The 18273-nt window shown below is 48.3% G+C and overlaps 1 protein-coding gene across 3 annotated transcripts in view; it reads right to left on the reverse strand.

Moving 5' to 3' along the window:
* The window catches only part of St3gal1 (ST3 beta-galactoside alpha-2,3-sialyltransferase 1), a 68144-nt gene that overhangs the window by 9952 nt on the left and 39919 nt on the right, over positions 1-18273 (reverse strand). For 2 of the 3 annotated variants that reach the window (NM_001013219.2, XM_006241710.4), the window contains exons 3-4: positions 12946-13000; positions 127-988 (exon numbers count right to left, since the gene is read on the reverse strand). In NM_001013219.2, coding sequence (NP_001013237.2) covers positions 127-432 — 306 coding nt within the window. In that variant the 5' untranslated portion in view covers positions 433-988; positions 12946-13000. The remainder of the gene's footprint in view (positions 1-126; positions 989-12945; positions 13001-18273) is intronic. The other variant, XM_008765513.4, reaches the window with a different exon arrangement.

Here is an 18273-nt window from a genome sequence, read left to right on the forward strand (position 1 = left end):
AATAGACCAACAGTTGCTGAGTGACGGGATAGTGGGGGGGAAAAAAAGCTATGTTGAATGCTGCCAGATGCTTGGCGGGTCCCCATGACTTCCCCCAACCCTGCTCCCAGACCCTATTTTCCTCACCAGCCACCACCGATATGTGTCCTCCTCCATCAGAGCATTGTGGGCTGTCAGCAGTGGCTGCATGGTCTTGTTGAAGCGCTGGTCGAACCAATATGAGACTTTGCCCTGGCTGATGCAGTGTCTGCAGGTGCACGGCTGTGACTTGATAAACTTGCGGAAGTTCTCTGAGAACTCCAGGACCATCTGCTTGGGGAACCAGGCACTGGGCACTCCCGAGTTGGAGTAGTTCAGGACAAAGGAAGTGAGGAAGATGAAGAGCAGGAAGAAGGTGAGGTACTTGAGGGTCCTCTTCCTCATGTTCACCATCTCCACCCTTTGCTGGGACCTCTGTGTTGACGGAAGGGTGGAAGAGAGGAGACCCCTCCTAGAGTTGAGCAGAAATCTCAGAGACACAGGAGCAGGCGGCAGGGAAGGGAATCTGCAGGGAGGTCTCAGATGCAGCTAGGGCAAACTTCAGCCTGTCGGAGATACATCTAGGACTGTGTTCTGGACATCCCTGGGTGGCGCATGAGGAGAGCCTGTGCAATGCAGTCCTGGCCTTATTGGTGGACAGCGTGGTCTACGTCTTCTGCATCCCAAGCAAAGTCAAGAATGTGGTTTGATGATGCTTTAGCGAAACCTGGGAAGAGCGATGTTCTCCCCAGTTCAAAAGGGATTAAGTTTAGTTAGTTAATCCTCAGCCTGGGTGACTCCCTGGATCATCTGGAAAAGGGTCTTGGCACAGGATGTGAAACTGCTTGGCCACCTTCCTCTGGGAAGTGTGGCTAAGGACAGTCCTTAATTAGAGCTGTGTCTCCGAGGCTGTCACCAGGAATGGGGACTTCCAGGATGTCTCCCGGAAGGCGCAGGGGTTGCCGAACATCTGTGCAGAAGGGAGGGAGAAAGAAAGATGAAACTTGGTGACCTTGTTATGAAAATTATTTCTCCAGACTTCTGCCCCAAGCCTCAGGGGCTCTCTGTGGGCTACAGGGAATTTAATAACGTTTGTTAGTTTTTCTTGCTTCAGGCCTGAATGTTGCGTCCTCGTCACCTGAGTTTGTCACTGCTGTGCGTTCACTCTTGCCACTGTGGACAAAGTCACTCAGGCAGCCATGTTTTGCCTAATATCCTGAAGCAATTCACCCTGAAGTCCTGAACCAAAGTAAATCTGACCTCTCCCTGAAGTTGTTTCCTGGCTAGTACACTGTTACAACCGAAATCAAACCAAACAAACATAAAAGGACCCAAGACAATGGCCAGAGCTCAAAGTTTAGCATTTTAAGTTTCTCAGTTGCTGTTTCCTGCTTCTTAAACTACGAACCTCCACAACTTACACACGAGCAAATACCTGGCAGTGAGGGAAAATGATTCAGAGCCTAAGTCCCTTACCCCAGGGTTTCCTTTCCTATGGAAACACAGCCTCTCAGTGTTGGACTTAGTGTCTGAAAATTTCATCTATCTCTCCACCCTTTCGATCATATCTCTGTTTGGCTCGCTGCTGTCCTGGGAGGCAGTATGCATCCGGTGTAGGACACGGGCAGCTTCATCTCCACTTTATCTCTCCTCTTCGCCTTACTTCATCTCCCATCTCTTAGGTATCCCCGCCCTTCAGGCCTTGGCTGTTTCTTCCTGGAGCTCTCTGCTTTGCAGCTACTCTTGGATGGGGGTGGGGTGGGGGATGGGGGCGGGGGTGGGCGGGGAGGGTCTTACCTGTGTTAGAACCTGTGTCAGACAGAAAGGTTCCAATAAGGTCCAGCAACCTCCCCTCTTTATAAACCTGAGCATATGGCTAGAAACGGGCCTAGAAACAGCTTGTGTATTATCTCTATATCAGACATTCTTCTCACGGCAGCCTTGACTCATGGCCCAATGACTTCTGGCCAAATCTTGTCCTCATCACTGAAAAGTAGACCCTCTCCAGGCCTCTGGGTTCTGGCTCGATGGCTTCATACAGCAGAACCAAAAACCAGAGTAACACCCAGGCCAGTGGAACACCTCCAACACACTACAGAGAAGGGAGAGCCTTCCTCAAAATGCTCTCAGGCCCTGTCCTGGCCAGTGGCTGTTCTGTCTTTGTCTCTGTCCTTGTCTTCTTATGGAAGGTTTTTCAGTGGAGCCTCGCCAACAGCACCAGAGTAAAAACAGTCACAGAAGGCACACTACGCAGTTCCTGTGTGCTGTGGGCCAGGCCCTGAAGTCCTCTGATCCTTGCTTCCTGAAGCACTGTTCCTCCAGGCCAATGGGGAAAGAATGACTGACATAAAGGTGAGCAACTCAGAGCACTGAGTGCAAACACTACACAAGTCATGGCCGTTTCTATTTCTATTCTAATCCCCGATGCTTCCATTGTGCAATGTTGTCCAATGAGATCCCTGGACTGTCTCAAGGGCAAGGTTACTTAAAGGACCAAACGATACCAGGCATTAAAGAATACAAGCCAGGGAAACCCTGTCGCAGTTCCTCCAGGTGGTGTCGCCTGACTCTTCTGAAGACCCTGGGGGAAAGGGATCCTAACACATGGTGTGTGCGTGAGTGTGTGTGTGTGTGTGTGTGTGTGTGTGTGTGTGTGTGTGTGGTGTGGTGTGTTAGGGATCCCAGAAACACAGATACAGCAAATAGCCAAACAGTGAGACTGATCCAGTGAGCCAGCAGCTAGTTTTGACTCCCCAGGGGCTCCTCCACAGTGGCTCTACTTCCACTCTTCCACTCTCCACCTGTCTGTTTCACCTGTTCCCTTCCCCCATACTTGGGCATACAGATAAGAGTAACACACCCCAGGAGAGGCCTGTCACCCTTATAACACTGGGCCCCAGGGTTGGATGGGGCCAACTTGTTCTTCGTACTTTGCAAGTCAGGGTCCCAGCCGCCACCTGTTCGGCCTCCGAACGGCCCCGTGCACTGGGCTCTGACTAGAGCAAGTCTCTGTGATCAGTTAGGCCTAGTGAATGTCGAGCCCATCTTTCCTAGGTGAGTGGCCCTGTATAAGTCATTCTTCCTTTCTGGTGGGTCTGCTCCATAAGGCAGAGCAACCACACCTCTTTAAGGGTCTATGGGAAGTGTGAGCAGACCCTCCCGGCATCTAACGTGCACAGAAATAAGTTATCTTTCCCCACGATGCATAGGTGATAGGACTGAGGCTTAGTGGGGAAGCCTCTGACTGAATTCATGTACAAAGGAACTGAACCATGAATTTGAACTTGTTCCTCCTCCTCATGGTGCTTTCTCAGACTTAGAAACAGAAAGCCTAGACACCCCTCCATCCCCTTCCTTTCCTGTCTCTGGCACATGTACTCTGTGCTAAGCAAAAAATTCCAGGAAGAAGATGCTGGCTTGGAAAGTAGCATCCCCTGAGCAGGATCTGGGGTTTCTGTGTTCTCATGCAGGGGTGTGCCTCACTTCTGCTTTAATCCCTCATTTGGCGAACCCATGGCTCAGTGAGTCAGAGCTGGGAAGTTCCTGCCTGGAGCTCAACTTTGCTTTGGCTCCTGGGCCATCCATAACCAGCAGCTGAGGACATCTCAGCTGACACTAGGTGACTGGCTTCCTCCCTGATGGTATTCCCCAGTATGACTGGGGCGGCCAGGCGCTAGGGCGGTATCTGCTTTTAAAATGCCTGACTCCTACTCAAAGGTGACACTGCTGTATACCAACCGAGGACTTTTAGGGGGCTCTGCTTCTTGCTGACCTGGACCCCAGTTCGGGTCACTGTCTACCACAGTGGGGGGTTTGCCTACTCTCCTCCATATCCCTTCCCCAACCAACAATGCAGGGCTCAAAAATCTCAGTTTTGAGCTTTCACTGCTCAGACAGCTCTGGAGTCAACTAGTTGATGTCTGGCTTGATAAAACCGCAAGAAGTGAGGCCTTTCTTCTGCCCTACCTTTATGGTGGTGGCTTGCAGGTAGCTTCACATTTATGTCTGAAGGTTGATGTGTTCTCTGCTGATTTCCTGAAGCTTTCTGGTTTCAGGGTTCCAGCCAGAATGGGTTCCCTAAGTGCCTGAGGTCTCACACCTCCTCCCTTTTCTCATCTTTGCAAATGACTGGTCTTGGAGGAGTGCTCATTTTCCTTCCATTCCTTCTCAGACAGGATCCTCGCTGCTGGCCTTATAGATCCCCAGGACTCTTCCAACCAAGCCTGGTGTCCCAAATGACTCTCCATTTTACCTGTACTTGGCTGGCCCATCCCAGACAGAGCTGCCACTAACAGCCTCTATGCATAGTATGTCCGGGTGTGATGGCTACTTTTCCTTGTCAAATTGACTAGATATAGAATTACCATGGAAGTATAATCAATCTTATGAATATGGAAGGAGGTAGCTGGAGGAATGGCTCAGAGGTTAAGAGCGCTCACTGCTCTTATAGAGGATCGGGGTTTGAATTCCAGAACCCACAGCGGACACCATACACATGCCTGTGTGTAATCCCAGTTCTGAAGGATCTATGTCCACTTCTGACCTCTACAGGCACCTGCAATGCACACATGCGTGAGCGTGTGCATGCGTGAGCACACACACACACACACACACACACACACACACACACACACACACACTTCTTTTTGTTTTTAATTTAAAGGATTTCTATAAAAGAGGTTGTCTAGAGGGTTTAACTGAGCTGGGAAGACCTATCCTGAGTATAGGGGACATCATACTGGACTGAATAAGAAGGAGACAGTCAGCTTAGTGCTAGCATTCATTCCTCTCTGCTTCCAAACAGTGGAAGTAATGCATTCAATCACTTCCCTATCCTCCCACTGTGCTACCCTTGCCTAGGTGATCTGTACCCCAGCTGTGAGCCAAAACAAGCCCTCTAATGATGGTTGGAGTGAAAAGTGGATCACGCATTTGAATACTTGGATCCCAGTTGGTGGCACTGTTCAGAGAAGTTACAGAATCTTTAGGAGGTTGAGACTTGCTGGAGGAAGCACATCTCTTGTAAATGTTGCTTTTGTTCAGAGTTCTTGATGACAGCAACATAAAGTTACCAACATACCTCCCTTCCTTCCTTAAGTTCCTTCTGCCAGACATTTTGCCATATCAGTGAGAAAAGCAACTGATACATGAAGTTCAAGCAGCCAGAGAATCTCTGAGTAACTTTCTGGATCCCTGTTTTGTAAAGGAGGAAGTTGGGCTCTGAGAAGCTGGCCTTCACAAGACACCTGGAACACCAGTTCCAGTCAGCCCTGTTCAATAGAATGCAAGGTGAGGTCTTGAATAAAGGAGCTAGCTCTGGGTCAAGGGTAGGAAGGGCTCTGTTGGTTCCTAAGTCTGTCCTTCAGTGTCATGCTGTCTTGCCTGTCCCTGGGAAACCTGCAAGACCCTTCTGAACATAGGTGTGGTGGTTTGAATGAGAATGTCCTCTGTAGGATCTGGCATTTGAACATTTGGTTCCCAGCGGGCAGCTCTGTTTGGCAGGCTTAGGAGATACCTCCTTGCTGGAGGTGGGCTTTGAGAGCTTAACGCTTCACCCTAATCCGAGTTCACTGTCTGGTTTTTGCTTGTGGTTCAAGACATAAGCCCTCAGTTTCTGCTCCAGCTGTTATGCCTGCCACCTACTGCCTCTGCTCCATCATCCTGGGCCCTAACTGCCTAGAATCATAATCCCAAATAAACTCTCCTTCTATCAGTTGCCTTGGTCACAGTGCTTTATCTCAGCAACAGAAAAGTAACTGACACACCTGGGTGAGTCATCATCACCAGTAGATGATGAAGCCACAGACTAGCCCAGAGCCAGGAAGTATCTTGACAGTCTCTGTGTTAAATCCACTCGGAGGGGCCAGTGCCTCGCAAGAGACCTCTCCAAAGACTTAAGTGACTCTGAAGATGGCTGACCAGTGACAGCTCAAGAAAGGCGCCTTGGAACAAAACGCTCTGCAGGCAGCTTAGGCTTGGTAAGGATGAGGGATGAAGGGTAAGAATGAGGTTCATCACAGCATTTAGGGGAAATACTAGTCAGGATTAGGGAGACCTGGTTGCCCTGTAGGGCGCCTGGGCCAGTAGACACTGACTGGCCTTGGAGTATTTGGAAATGTGGACTTGAGATGAAGGCAAAGGTGAAACAAGGTCAGTGTCTGAGAATCATCAGGGCTACAGTGACATACAAGGCTGGAGTGTAGAGGGGGCTTATGACATTCTACGAAGGCTGGAGAGTGGCTTTAATTCATCTCAGAGACTGTGCAAGTCTATCTTGTTAGAGTCCTTGGGTTCCATGATCCATCCTGTACACTCATCTATCTCTCCATAACCAAGAGGTGTTAGCACATGGGAGAGCCTGTGGCTACACTTGCAAGTCTCTTTCTGGGCTCTCCTACCTGCCCCTCTTGCTGATTTCCTTGCTGGGAGGATGGGGGAGCAAAACCTCCCTTGAAACACGGATAGCGATTCAGAACACAGTTTAGAGACTCCACGAGAAGCCTGATTAACCAGGATTAGCATCACATGGGGGACGGTCAGGTTGTGTTTTCATATTCTCAGCAGAACAAAAGGAATTTAAGTCCACAAATCTTCTTATGGGGATGGAAGGGTGCTCAACTTGGAGTGTGACGATTTGCAAACAGCAGGAGAAGTGAAGAACAGGACTGGGAGCCTGGGGAATCCTGCTGTCTGGGTACCCAGGTACACGGGTCCTCAAAGGAAAGGGCATTCCTGATTTGGATGGAGTAGCAAACACAGCACAAGAAAGGCCGCTCAGGAACCTCCATCCCACCACAGTGGCCCCTGGACCTGTCAGTTGCTTCCAAGATGCTCATGTGAGTGAGAAGTTTCAGCCAGGCTGCTCAGAGCTAAGCTTCAAAAAAGCTGAAAGGTGACTCAGAGGGTTCTTTCTGCATTGTCCTTTTTCACAGGAACACTTTAATTTTGATTCCAAAGGCATTAGATGGTTCTGGTAGAGGCAGGGACTCCTGCTAGTGTGCTTGGGATGGGCTAGTGTGCTATGGTACAGAGTCCTGCTTTCACCAGCAGGTACCTGTGAGAGTCCACTGCTATGGAGGGTTCGGGCATGTCCCTTTGTGTAGTGGGGTCTTAGATGACGCTGCCTAGCCCTTGAGGTGAACAAAAGCTCATCAGAAAGAGTCACCCTTCCACTTGACAGTTTACTGCACCCAAGTTGCCTGTTGATATCTTTCCTAAACTCAGGAAATAAGGGACATTACCCTAGCTAAAGGACCACTGAGCAATCCTCTTAGAGAACTGGGATACCAGGCTGGAGTAGAACTGTCGGACCAGCAGTGGAGAAGCAAAGAGCTCAGAAAGCAGCAGCCAGGAGAGAAATGCCACTGTTAATGTCCCTCCATGTGTAGCCTTGTTGGTGGAGCCTGAGCACAGTGATGCAGACATATGTGGGGGAGGATAGTACAGGGCCCTGTCTTTGGTATATAGCCTGCTCTGTTGAGTGACTCTGGGAACCTCAATCTTGCAGTTCAGAGCTCATTTTTTCTTAGTATACTGGGAACATGGAGATAGGAAGGTCCGAGGACATAATTCCCTGCCACATTGTGAGTGACAAGCCTCCAGTCGAAGATAGACATGACTCCTGGGTCATGCTGCCAAGGCCTGTGATGGATACTACATGCTGGGGGCGGGGGGCAGAGACATTCTGAAAGCACCATGTCACTTGATGAATCCCTGGTGTAGTGTGTGGTCACAGAGACCCTTCCTCATCAATCATTACATGAAGGCTTCAGGGTTCATGGAAAAACTCACTAAGAGAACAGCTCTTAGGTCTGGGGTCAGCTGCAGGGCCATCCTGCTCCATGGAGGAGACAATATAACAGTCCCTTCACTGTCTGCTAGAATAGAGTGAGAAAATGCAGGCCCTGCTTCCAGGAGAGTGTTAACATGCCTGCCCCTTCTCTGGTTCCCGTACATTCTGGGCCCCAGGCAGAACTCAGGCAGTTCCATTCAGCTCCATCCGATCAATCTGTCAATGTGTCTACTTTATGCATCAGGATAATGGAGCTCAGAAAAGGGGATTCACTTGCTCCAGTATGGAACATCTTATAAGAGTTATGCTAAAAGGCTGGCTGGCTAACCAATGTGGCTGCAGAGCCCATGCTCTTTCTGCTGAGTCTCTTCTTGGGCTAGACCAGTCTCCTGCCCCAGGAAGTCTGTGGAAAAGGGAGCGTCATCCCACCCTGTCCTGAACCTCCCAAAGTGACCACAGATGCTATCTACCCTCTCTGTCTAACTGAGGAAGCATGCGTGGAGAAGAGAGGTGTCTTGAGCTAGTATGGATACATAACCTAGTTATGGCTGGAGGTGCAGTGGGAACAGACCCAGGCAGCTGGCAAGTAGGTATTTAATATAGACTTTTTATGCCCCCACCATGCAACCTGAGTTGCAAGTTCTGAGTATAGGGGATCGGTGAGAGGACTGGATTGTGCATCTCTTCTACCGATTAAATAACCTCTTTATAGGGAACACAGAGTTTTAAGAGCATCATGTTGGGTTGGAATGATAGCTCAGCAGTTAAGAGCACTGACTGCTCTTCCAGAGGTCCTGAGTTCAATTCCCAGCAACCACACGGTGGCTCACAACCACCTATAATGGATCTTCTGGTGTGTCTGAGGAGAGCAACAGTATACTCAAATACATAAAGTAAATAAATAGTTCTTTAAAAAGTCTTTTAAAAAAAGAGCATCATATTTTGGTCCATTTGTTTTAAAACATACAGATGTCCTCTTATCTCCTCCTAGCACCCATGGTGAAAGTTTGGTTGCTCCCTTTGGCTCTCAGAGAGATGCCAGGGCTGGAAAGTAGGAGGGCACAGATGTTCTAGGTGAGGGGAAACACACAGGTTGGGGTGAGAAACATCTCCTGAACCTTGCTGAAACTTGGTCAGTCAGTGTCTCTGCATTGGCCTCTTCCATAGCATGTCTTATTTAGACAATTTAAGGTACAAATCTTTCCTGAGAACACGAACACGGGCATGGGGCACATGTATGTGAGGGAGGGCACAGTGTGGTTATGCAAAATGAAGTACAGTTCTAAACAGGGGTGGACCCTTAACATTTCCTTTTGTCCATTTTTGTCCCTCGTCACCTTCCCTCTTTTAATCCTTCCTGACTTTTGTCAGGGAACAAACCAACAGTCCAGAAAAACTGGACTTTGAAACGTTCAAGAATGTACAAGTCTGTGTGTGAATGTGTGTTTGTGAGTGAGTGTGAGTGTGTGTAAATGTGAACGTGTCAGTTTATGTGTGTGTGCCTTAAAAACATGTTTTAAAAAAAATTGGGGTTGCTTACAGGTTCAGAAGTTATTAGCATTAACTAATTATTAGCAAGGTGGGGGGGGGTTGGGGATTTAGCTCAGTGGTAGAGCGCTTGCCTAGGAAGCGCAAGGCCCTGGGTTCGATCCCCAGCTCCGGAAAAAAAAAAAAAAAAGAGCAAGGTGGGAACGGGGCAATGTCCAGGCAGGCTTGGTGCAGGAGGAGCTGAGAGTTTTACATCTTCATCTGAAGGCTGCTAGCAGAATACTGACTTCCAGGCAGCGAGGGTGAGGGTCTTAAGCCCATGCCCATGGTAACACACCTATTTCAACAAGGCCACACCTCCTAATAGTGCCATTCCCTGGGCCAAGCATATACAAACCATCACATCAATCCTACCCATATGTTCAAATATTTTTATTAATAAAATTACTCCAGGTATACCTTGGTGACAGAAGGGAACTCTGTCCCTGACTCTTCCCAGCTGAAGCACCCTGAGTCTCAGCACTGCCTTCCTCTGAAGCTTTGAGGTCTCTAGCCCTCCTCAGGGTCTTTGGGATGTTTGGGTTATTACATAGAAGGCACCCAAAACAAACTGACCTGACTGAAAAAAATAAAGTTATCTGTATCAACAGGACTACAGTAAACCAATGAATTCTGGGCAGATATTGGGGAGGAAGAATACATAAGACAGTGAGTGGGAAATTTCTAAACTTTTACATTTCTGAGACTGCGAGAATGAATTAGCCAAGAACTCTTTGCAGTACGGCCAATGGGGAAGGGCTGTTAGGATGTCAGAAAGAGCATCTTGTTAGAGATACCTTTGTTCTGTCCCCACTCAACTCACATATGACACATTTTTCTTGTTCCCTGCCATCTTCCAATATGATAGGCCCTTGCAGATGATGGACAGAGGAAAATAAAGAGAAGTGGTGGCTGTGATGGTGAGGCAGGGGGAAAAGTGAACATACAGATTAGTCAAGCTGGAAGAGGGCAATGGGGTACCAAGCACATTCACTGCCTCAGGGCCTTTGCACACACTGCTGTCTACACAGCAGTCTCCTTATCCCAGGTCTGACCCTCCTGTAACCAGGGTCTGAGTCTGTGCTGGAGACTGGGTTCTTGACCTTCATGAGGATTTGTTTCATATCCGGCACATGGGATCAGGCTAATCTGATGATGCCCAGTGAAGCAGGCTTGCTGGCAAAGCCACAGCCTGCCCCTGAGGTTGCATCCCACCAGGCTGGAGTTTTGGCTTGTTCCTTATGAAATACTTCCAGGCCCTCCAAGCCTGGATCCAGGCAGAATGGCTTTCTGATGGTTCTTTTTCCAGGTGACTGAAATCCAGTTCATAGAAGGTTTAATAATTCCCTCTGGGTTTCCAGAAAAGAACTCCTCAACTATTCCCAGAAAGGAATTTCAGCCTCCGCATCCCCAGGCGATGGAGGCTGTGGAGATACAAGGCTAGCCCAAAGCTCCAGCCTGCAAGCCTTAGACAGGAGTGCCACAGTTTGTAGTTTGCAGGGTATTTCTTTGCTAAGAGCTCGAGACCTGGAAACCAAATCCTGAATTGCTGCCAGATTTCTTCCCCTGCTCACTGCTGCAGACCTCAGAGACAAGCTCTGTCACATCTCTGGATTGGAGAAATGCTACAATGGCACCACCTCCCTGCTTTAATATGTGAGGTTCACAGAGAAGATAGAACCAGTCTAGGGATGTCCACCAGTCTGTGGTGACATTGAGGCTAAACTGTGGGGTCCTTGGCTGTCTGAGCATAGCACTTAGAGTGTGACCAGCTGTAGGAAGTGTACGGTGGGTGTCTGGCAGGTACCAATGTCACCACTTATTGGAGAAGAAGACCTGGGTAGAAGCCATGCCTACCAGCTGCCTCTGCACCCCTCTAGCACCAGCCTCTGCCTGCTGGTCCTCTCTCTCCGAGGCCAGAACCCCATATCCACTCAGCCTTGCTTTCTGAATTGAGCCTTCTGCTCCACTTGGAATTATGGGTCTGGCTTACTGATGTGCAGAGGGCTCACAGTCCTATCTCTAAAATGCATTTTTGAGAACGAAAGCAAAGCAACAAAATGAAGTCATTTCGAATTTCACTTAGGGCAGGGCACTGTAAGGACCAGCTAATAGCTTCCTGTTAGAGACAGCCTTGTCCTGTTGTCATTCCATTGTCTGAGGTTTCTTGTTCCTTCCTAATCCTATAGGCACTTGGAGATGACAGACAGAGGAAGATAGAGAGGAATGGTTGCTGTGTTGGTGGGAAAAGGGGAGTCTGAACACACAGAGAATCAAGGTGTGGAAGACGTCAATGGGAGATCAAGTACATCCCTGCCTCAGGGCCTTGCACACACTGCTGTTTTTAGAGCAGTTTCCTTACCCCCACTTATTCTTCACTGTAGTCTGTTATTTTGTGTCTATGCAGGTACACATATATGTCCATGAGTGTGCACAGGTACACCCTCAGAGGCCAGAGGTCAATGACAGAACCACCTTGAGTTTTGAGACAGGGACCCTGAGATCATCAAGTAGGCTATGCTGGCTGGCCATCGAACCTCCCGGATCTGCTTGTCTTAGTGTCCCTGGTGCTGAGACAGCAAGCATGGGTCACTATACCCAGCTTTTGAAAACGTGGGGTATAGAAGTCAGACTTAGGTCTTCACCCTCATGAGGCAGGACTTTACTGACAGAGTCACCACCATAACCTGAATATGTGATTCTGCCCAATAGTCCTCCTGAACACCTTAAAGCCATCTTGATTCACTCCCTGGCTCCGTGGCATTTCCCCTCCCACCTTAACCATGAGATGACAGACACTGCCACTCAACTTACATGTTTTTCTGTGTGTCCTCTGCTGATCTGTGGGATCAGAGCTCACTAATCTGGCTTGCCCTGGGCCCTAGTTGACAACAGTGACTTGGGACACAGGAGAGCACTCAGGGCTGGGAACCATTTTCTTCCTGCCTTTGCCTCACAAGGGCTGAGAGATCTCAGACTTCTCAGGTGCTGAGACCTCAGCTGGACGAGGAGCTGGTCGGACAGCAGTGTCCGCTTGGGGCAAACAGTCTACAACCTTGAGACCTTAAGCCTGGAGTTTGGCTTTTCTGGTTGGCCTCGGCTGAGCAAATTGTTGTTTCCGGGGATGGCTTTCCTTTGGCTTTGCAAAAATCAATTTGCAAAAACCAAAACAACCTAGTAGTGTAACTGTCTAACCAACCACCCAAGACTGTGTCACTGGGCGTGAGAAGTATCTGTGGGCACCTCTGAGGGCTGAGGTAGGATGGGATGAAATCACAAGGAGGAGCCTGGTCTCTCTGTGGGCTCAGGGTCTTGCTTCCTAGAGAGCTGGATCTTCAGAGAGCATTTTGGGGACACGGATTCTTGTCAGTCACCTAGGACTCATTCCTTATACCAGAACACTGGAGTTCTGGAGTGTCCTAACCATACACCAGCACCCCCTCATCCCAGTTAAAGGCCCTAAAACTTTTCCCTATAAACTCACAGTTCTGCATGAGGTCACATCACAAAAGCCACAGCCCAGCCTTTGGTGGAGGATACAATCAGCCCAACACCATCCCAGACGATCAGAGCAGAGTCTCTAGAGTCAAGGAGAATGGAGTGCTTACCGGAAGTGCCACATCAGTGGAGTCCCTTAACCTCTTTAGGTCTCAGTTTCTTCATCTGGAAAACAGAAACAAGGGCTCAGCTTCACCATCAAGAGGGCCGATGCTTGTAGGACCAACAAGAGGGTTCCTACAGTTTGCCCAGCTCGGCCTTATACAGCAAACACAAACTTGTGAAGTGGAGTGATGGCCCTGTTAACCATTCAGTGCTAGGGTTAACACATAAGTACCTAAAACAGCACTGGCAGACCGAGAGAGCCATATGTCTCGACTTCCTGTCTGGAAACTGAAACAGCAAAGCTCTGGGGACCAGGCCTTTAAGACTACTTTCAGTTCTAAAATGTTAAACGTGGAGCACTTGCCCCAGAGCCTGAACTACCTGGGGATGTTGGCTGGTCTAGCTCCTCCCACTCCCGGGGGATGACTAGTGCAGGAAGTAGACATGGGAGCAGGGAATAGCCCCTTCCTGTGGGCCCACCAATACAGGCTAAGCCCAGCACATATCCTAACCTCCAGGGCATAGCAGCCTCACAGGAAGCCTGCAGCAGGAAGACTGTGAGCTTTACCTGAACCATGAGGTCACAGCCTGAGCTGGAGATAAGGGTCTTAGGTGAAAGGTTATGACCTCTGACTCAGGCGCCTGCTGGAAGTTCTGTAAGGGTCTCAGAATTGGGGGTCCAGGCACAGGTTGACCTTTTTGGTGAGAGATTTATTAGGTGGGTTCTGAACATGACAGAAACCCAGTGCAGGGGGGAGGAGAGCTCTTAGAGGTTTCAGGGGTGGGGGAGGGACTCCTCTGCCATGTACTTAGTTGATGAGTAGCCCGTGCCTGCATTCTGCTTGTCTCTAATTCCAGGGACAGAGGAAGGCAGAAGTTCCACCCTTCAGTTAATGTGTGTCCATCATGAGGGACATGTGACACATAGCCCCTTTGTTTAGGGTCTCAACAATCTTCCTTTAAATAAGATAGAATGGAAAGAATGGGGCAGATGGACTGTCCCAGTGCCCATAATTTCCCTGTAGCAGTGGGAATTACAGAGTCAGCTGAGTGTGGAGGCTGCTGCAGGTGAACATGGATTGAAAGGCCCTGGCCCAAGCTTAATAGTCTTAGGTCACCCTGGGGCAGGAGGCCTAAAGAGGCTTTGAGTCTATATCATTCTTTTGGGGGGAGAAGGAAACTGATAGTTCATAGTTTGTAGAGGGAAGAAGTTGAATTTGAGAATGAGGGAGACCTGATGGTTGGCTGAGCTTGTGTCTTAATTTCTGAGAGGGATGGAGACATCCCCAAACATCACGTACTGAATAACTGCTCCTCCCTTGGGCTATTCCTCCTGCCTGGAGGAAAAGAACTTTCTGAGAGGCGAAGCCCTTCGTTTTCTTTTACTAGAATACTTCAGTGGCCTTGAATCTGGGTTAGCTGAGGGCTGTCATTAAGGGCGGATGACCCAGAGCCCAGGATGTTCATGGTACATGTGTGCTTAGGGACACTAGCTATGGATCCAGGTGTCTGGGGCTGTCATTCATGTCATGTGTGCTTAGGGACACTAGCTATGGGTCCAGATGTCTGGGGCTGTCATTCAGTGGCACCACGCCCTCAGTGAGCCACAGTGTGTGGTTACCCCTCAATTTTCCCATCTATAAGGAATGCCAATAGTGCTTACCTCCCATGGTTGGGTGGGATGATTCAGAGACCAAAATAAAGACAGCATTTAAGATGTGTATGATAAATGCTATCTAAAGGCTGTAGACCATCCTCACCACCATCATGGTCATAACCACAACCAACATCACCACCACCGCGCTCATCACAAACATTATTACTGGACAGTGCAAATAGTTATTCCCTGCTTTGTACTCATTGCTACTATCACCATCAGCATCATCACAAATGTGACTATCAACTCATCATCTCACCACCATTACCGTGGTTATTATCAGAAACATTGCCACCATCACCACTATCATGATCCAAAGGAATACCACCATCATGGTGGTGACCATCTGTCTCAGTTTCTTTTCTGATGCTCGGATAAAATGCCCCTGCTAAAGCACCTTAAGGAATAAAGGATTTGTTGGGAATCACAATTCCAGATTATGGCCCATCACTGAGAAGAAGTCAAGGCAACAGAAAATTGAAGGGGCTGGTTATATCACAGTCAGTCAAGAGGAGAGAGCAAGACATTAATGGATGCATGCCTGTGGTCAGTTTGACTTCTCCAGTCTTCAAACGTTCATACCACTCCTATCTTTTTATTCCTTTATAACCCATTTCAGCCATGCCCTTGGTCTCCCTCTCCCTCCCCCCTTCCTTTTTCCTCTCTCTCTTCCCCCTCTCTCCTCCCCTCCCCCCCTCATCTTTCTCTCTCTTGGTTATCTCCTTTCCTTCTTTCCCCCACCCTTATGTTTCTACTCTATCCTGCTGGCCATGTTTAGTCTCCAAGTTTCTCTCCCTGCTCTCTACTCTTCTCGATGCCTCTGGCTCTTTTCCCCATCACATTTCCAAGAAAAACCGTCCCCCCAACCACATCTCAGAGTAGCCATGTCCTCACTTTATCCATCTGGTGCCTGAATGAAATGAGGACATGACCACTTCTAGGTATGGTTGACAAGAAGGTTTTCATTGTAGATATGAGGGGGGCATCTGAAAGAGTCCAGACTGAGCATGGCCAGCAGAATACATGGGACCATGAGAGAAGAGAGAGAAAGGAAGAGTGAGAGAGGAAGAGAAGAAAGGGGGATACAAAAGAAGACCAAGATGGCAAAGAGAACTAAGAAAGCAAAGAGCCAAACTGGTGAGTTAAATAGGAAAGGGAAGAGAGGCAGAGTTCAAGGGTTGGAGATGTTTAGAGTAGGGGGTGGGAGTGAGAAGTTCTGAAAGGAGCCCCAACTCTATAACAGGTACTTTTGAGGCTGAGAGAGACTGGTGGTCAGAATCTGCTTTGATATATTAATAGGCACCTCCAGTTTTTTTGAGACCTGACAGTGTAGAAATCCTCAGTTCATACATTTGTTGCCCTATTTTATTTACTCCCCTACCTAGGGAATGGTGCCATTCACAGTGAGCTGATCTTTCTACAACAATTAATGTTATCAAGACAATCCCCTGTAGATAAGCCCTCAGACCAACTTAATCTATACCCCCTTCTCAGGTGATTATCCATCTTGAGCTGTCATCACCATCAAGATAACTGTCACCATCATCATGACAGCTATCACCACTACCACGGTCACCACTGTTATCACCTCACCTCCGTCACCATCATCATTGCTTGGTCACCACCATCATCGTCACCTGCGCTTGGCCAGATGATACACATTTCCCATTTTCTTGTGCTTGCTTGCTTCCCAGATAAGGAAGTTGAATTAGAATGATGACCAATTAGAATTAGTCATCGTTTCAATGGTTAATGATAGTGTGCCATAGGGAGGTCATGTGTTAAACAGCCTCAAGTCCCACAAGACTACATGTGGCACCAGAAAACATGAAAGGATAGAGTTATACCCAGACAGAAAAGAAAAGGCTGTGAGGAAGGAAGGAGAGACATCTGCAAATTTGGAGGAATCTTCACCAGATCTAGCACTAACACCTTGTCTTTGAACTTCTACACACATCTCCACAACTCATTTCTGTCCTGTAAACCTGTTGCTGATGGCATTTTTTTATGATTACCCCCCAGCAAGGGAATGCAAAGGTCTAGCAATAAGCCCACCTTAAGATGGGGAAGCTGAGGTACAAGATCACGATGTTGATAGTTACACTGCAGCCAAGTGCCAGAGGTACAGGTAAGACCTGGGCATCCAGCTATACAACCAGCTGGCTTGTAGACAAAGGTACTGTGAAAACATTCGTTAGTCTCTTAGCCCATCCACTTTGTGAGAGGGCAATACACCATCAACCCACCAAGGTCAAACAGCCCTGAAAATGATGTGTGACATCTCTGGCAGAGGTACAGACGAGATTGGGTGGTCCTTTCAGGTATCATAGAAGCTAGTCATGTCCCAGTTAGTGACTACCCTCAGCCTGGTCAAGGCTGAGAAAACTCCCAGAGTAGCACTGAGCCACAGTCCCCAGATAACATTCATTTGCCACATGAGCAAAATCCCTTACTAGAGTTAAGCATTAGGTATTGTTTGTATACAGCAAAGCTGAAAGATCCAGGGCACTAGCTACTTCCTACCACCAAGCATCTGATTTGTAAAAATCTACCCACTGTGATGTTTAGCCCTTCAGGGGCCATGAATAAAGTCAATTCATTTCTCTGACCCTGTCTCCATACCTGCAAAAGAAGGGCAGTGTTAGGAATTACTGCAAGCTCACAGAAAAGAGATGACACAAAATTACCCTTCAGAACTTTATTAGGAGAGCCTTGTGACCATGGGCAGCCATGGTGGAGCCTTGAAGTAGGAGAGAAAGAGAGAGCAGCCATATATAACATGATGCAAGTCCTGAAGGAAATGGCCTTGAATTCCTGAGAATGAGGTAGGATTTATACTCCTAAATTAAGAGAGCTGTAGCATGGTGTGGCCTGATTCTAGGAGAGAGGGAGAGGGATAATAGAGGGTCTATGTTCTAATGCAAGGTAGACCTGTGTTCTAAGGCAATTATTAGGATTACAGGAGAAGCACATAAACACTGAGCCAAACAAAGGAGAGCTCAGGGATGGACAGATTGGGGTGACTGATGTATGAGGGTTGAAGATAGGCACAAGGGGCTAGATCAAAATTGATATAGCTTTCACACATGCTTCTAGCAACTCTTCTGGGACTCACTGGGTAGGAAGTTCACATTGCACTTGAATGGGAATGAGGGCTTCTGAGAAGGGAAGGTTGATATCTTTAGGTACACAGAAGCACAGAAGGGACAGTAGGGTGGAAGGCACATGTGGGACACCCCCTTACTCCTTTTATTTGGCTAGCCCAGGAATTTGGAGATCTGCCAAGCTTCATCCTGCTGTCTTCTGCTCACATAAGGGGAGCAACTCACCCCACCTGTATGCTGTGGGCTGCTAGAAGTTTACACAGCACCCCAAGTTCTGAATCACTTCCAAACTCCTCCTTTGCCTGGGCAAAAGCTGTTACACTTGGCATCTCTAAAACAATACACAGGACCCAAGGGATCTGGGGTATCTGAATCCCAGCCAGAGAAATAAACACCTGAAACCTGCCTGTCCAGTGAAGTGACCCCAAGGGTCACTGGATTCATTTACAACCCAAAGAAAGCTCAGCACCGGGTCCTGATCAACAAGCCCCACTTACTCCTTTGCTGCTCAAGTTTCCTGCCATATCATATAGTAGTTGCTTCACCTTAGAAATCCCTTCCCTTCTGGCCCA

The sequence above is a fragment of the Rattus norvegicus genome, chromosome 7, assembly GCF_036323735.1.
Source record: "Rattus norvegicus strain BN/NHsdMcwi chromosome 7, GRCr8, whole genome shotgun sequence".
Taxonomy (NCBI): domain Eukaryota; kingdom Metazoa; phylum Chordata; class Mammalia; order Rodentia; family Muridae; genus Rattus; species Rattus norvegicus.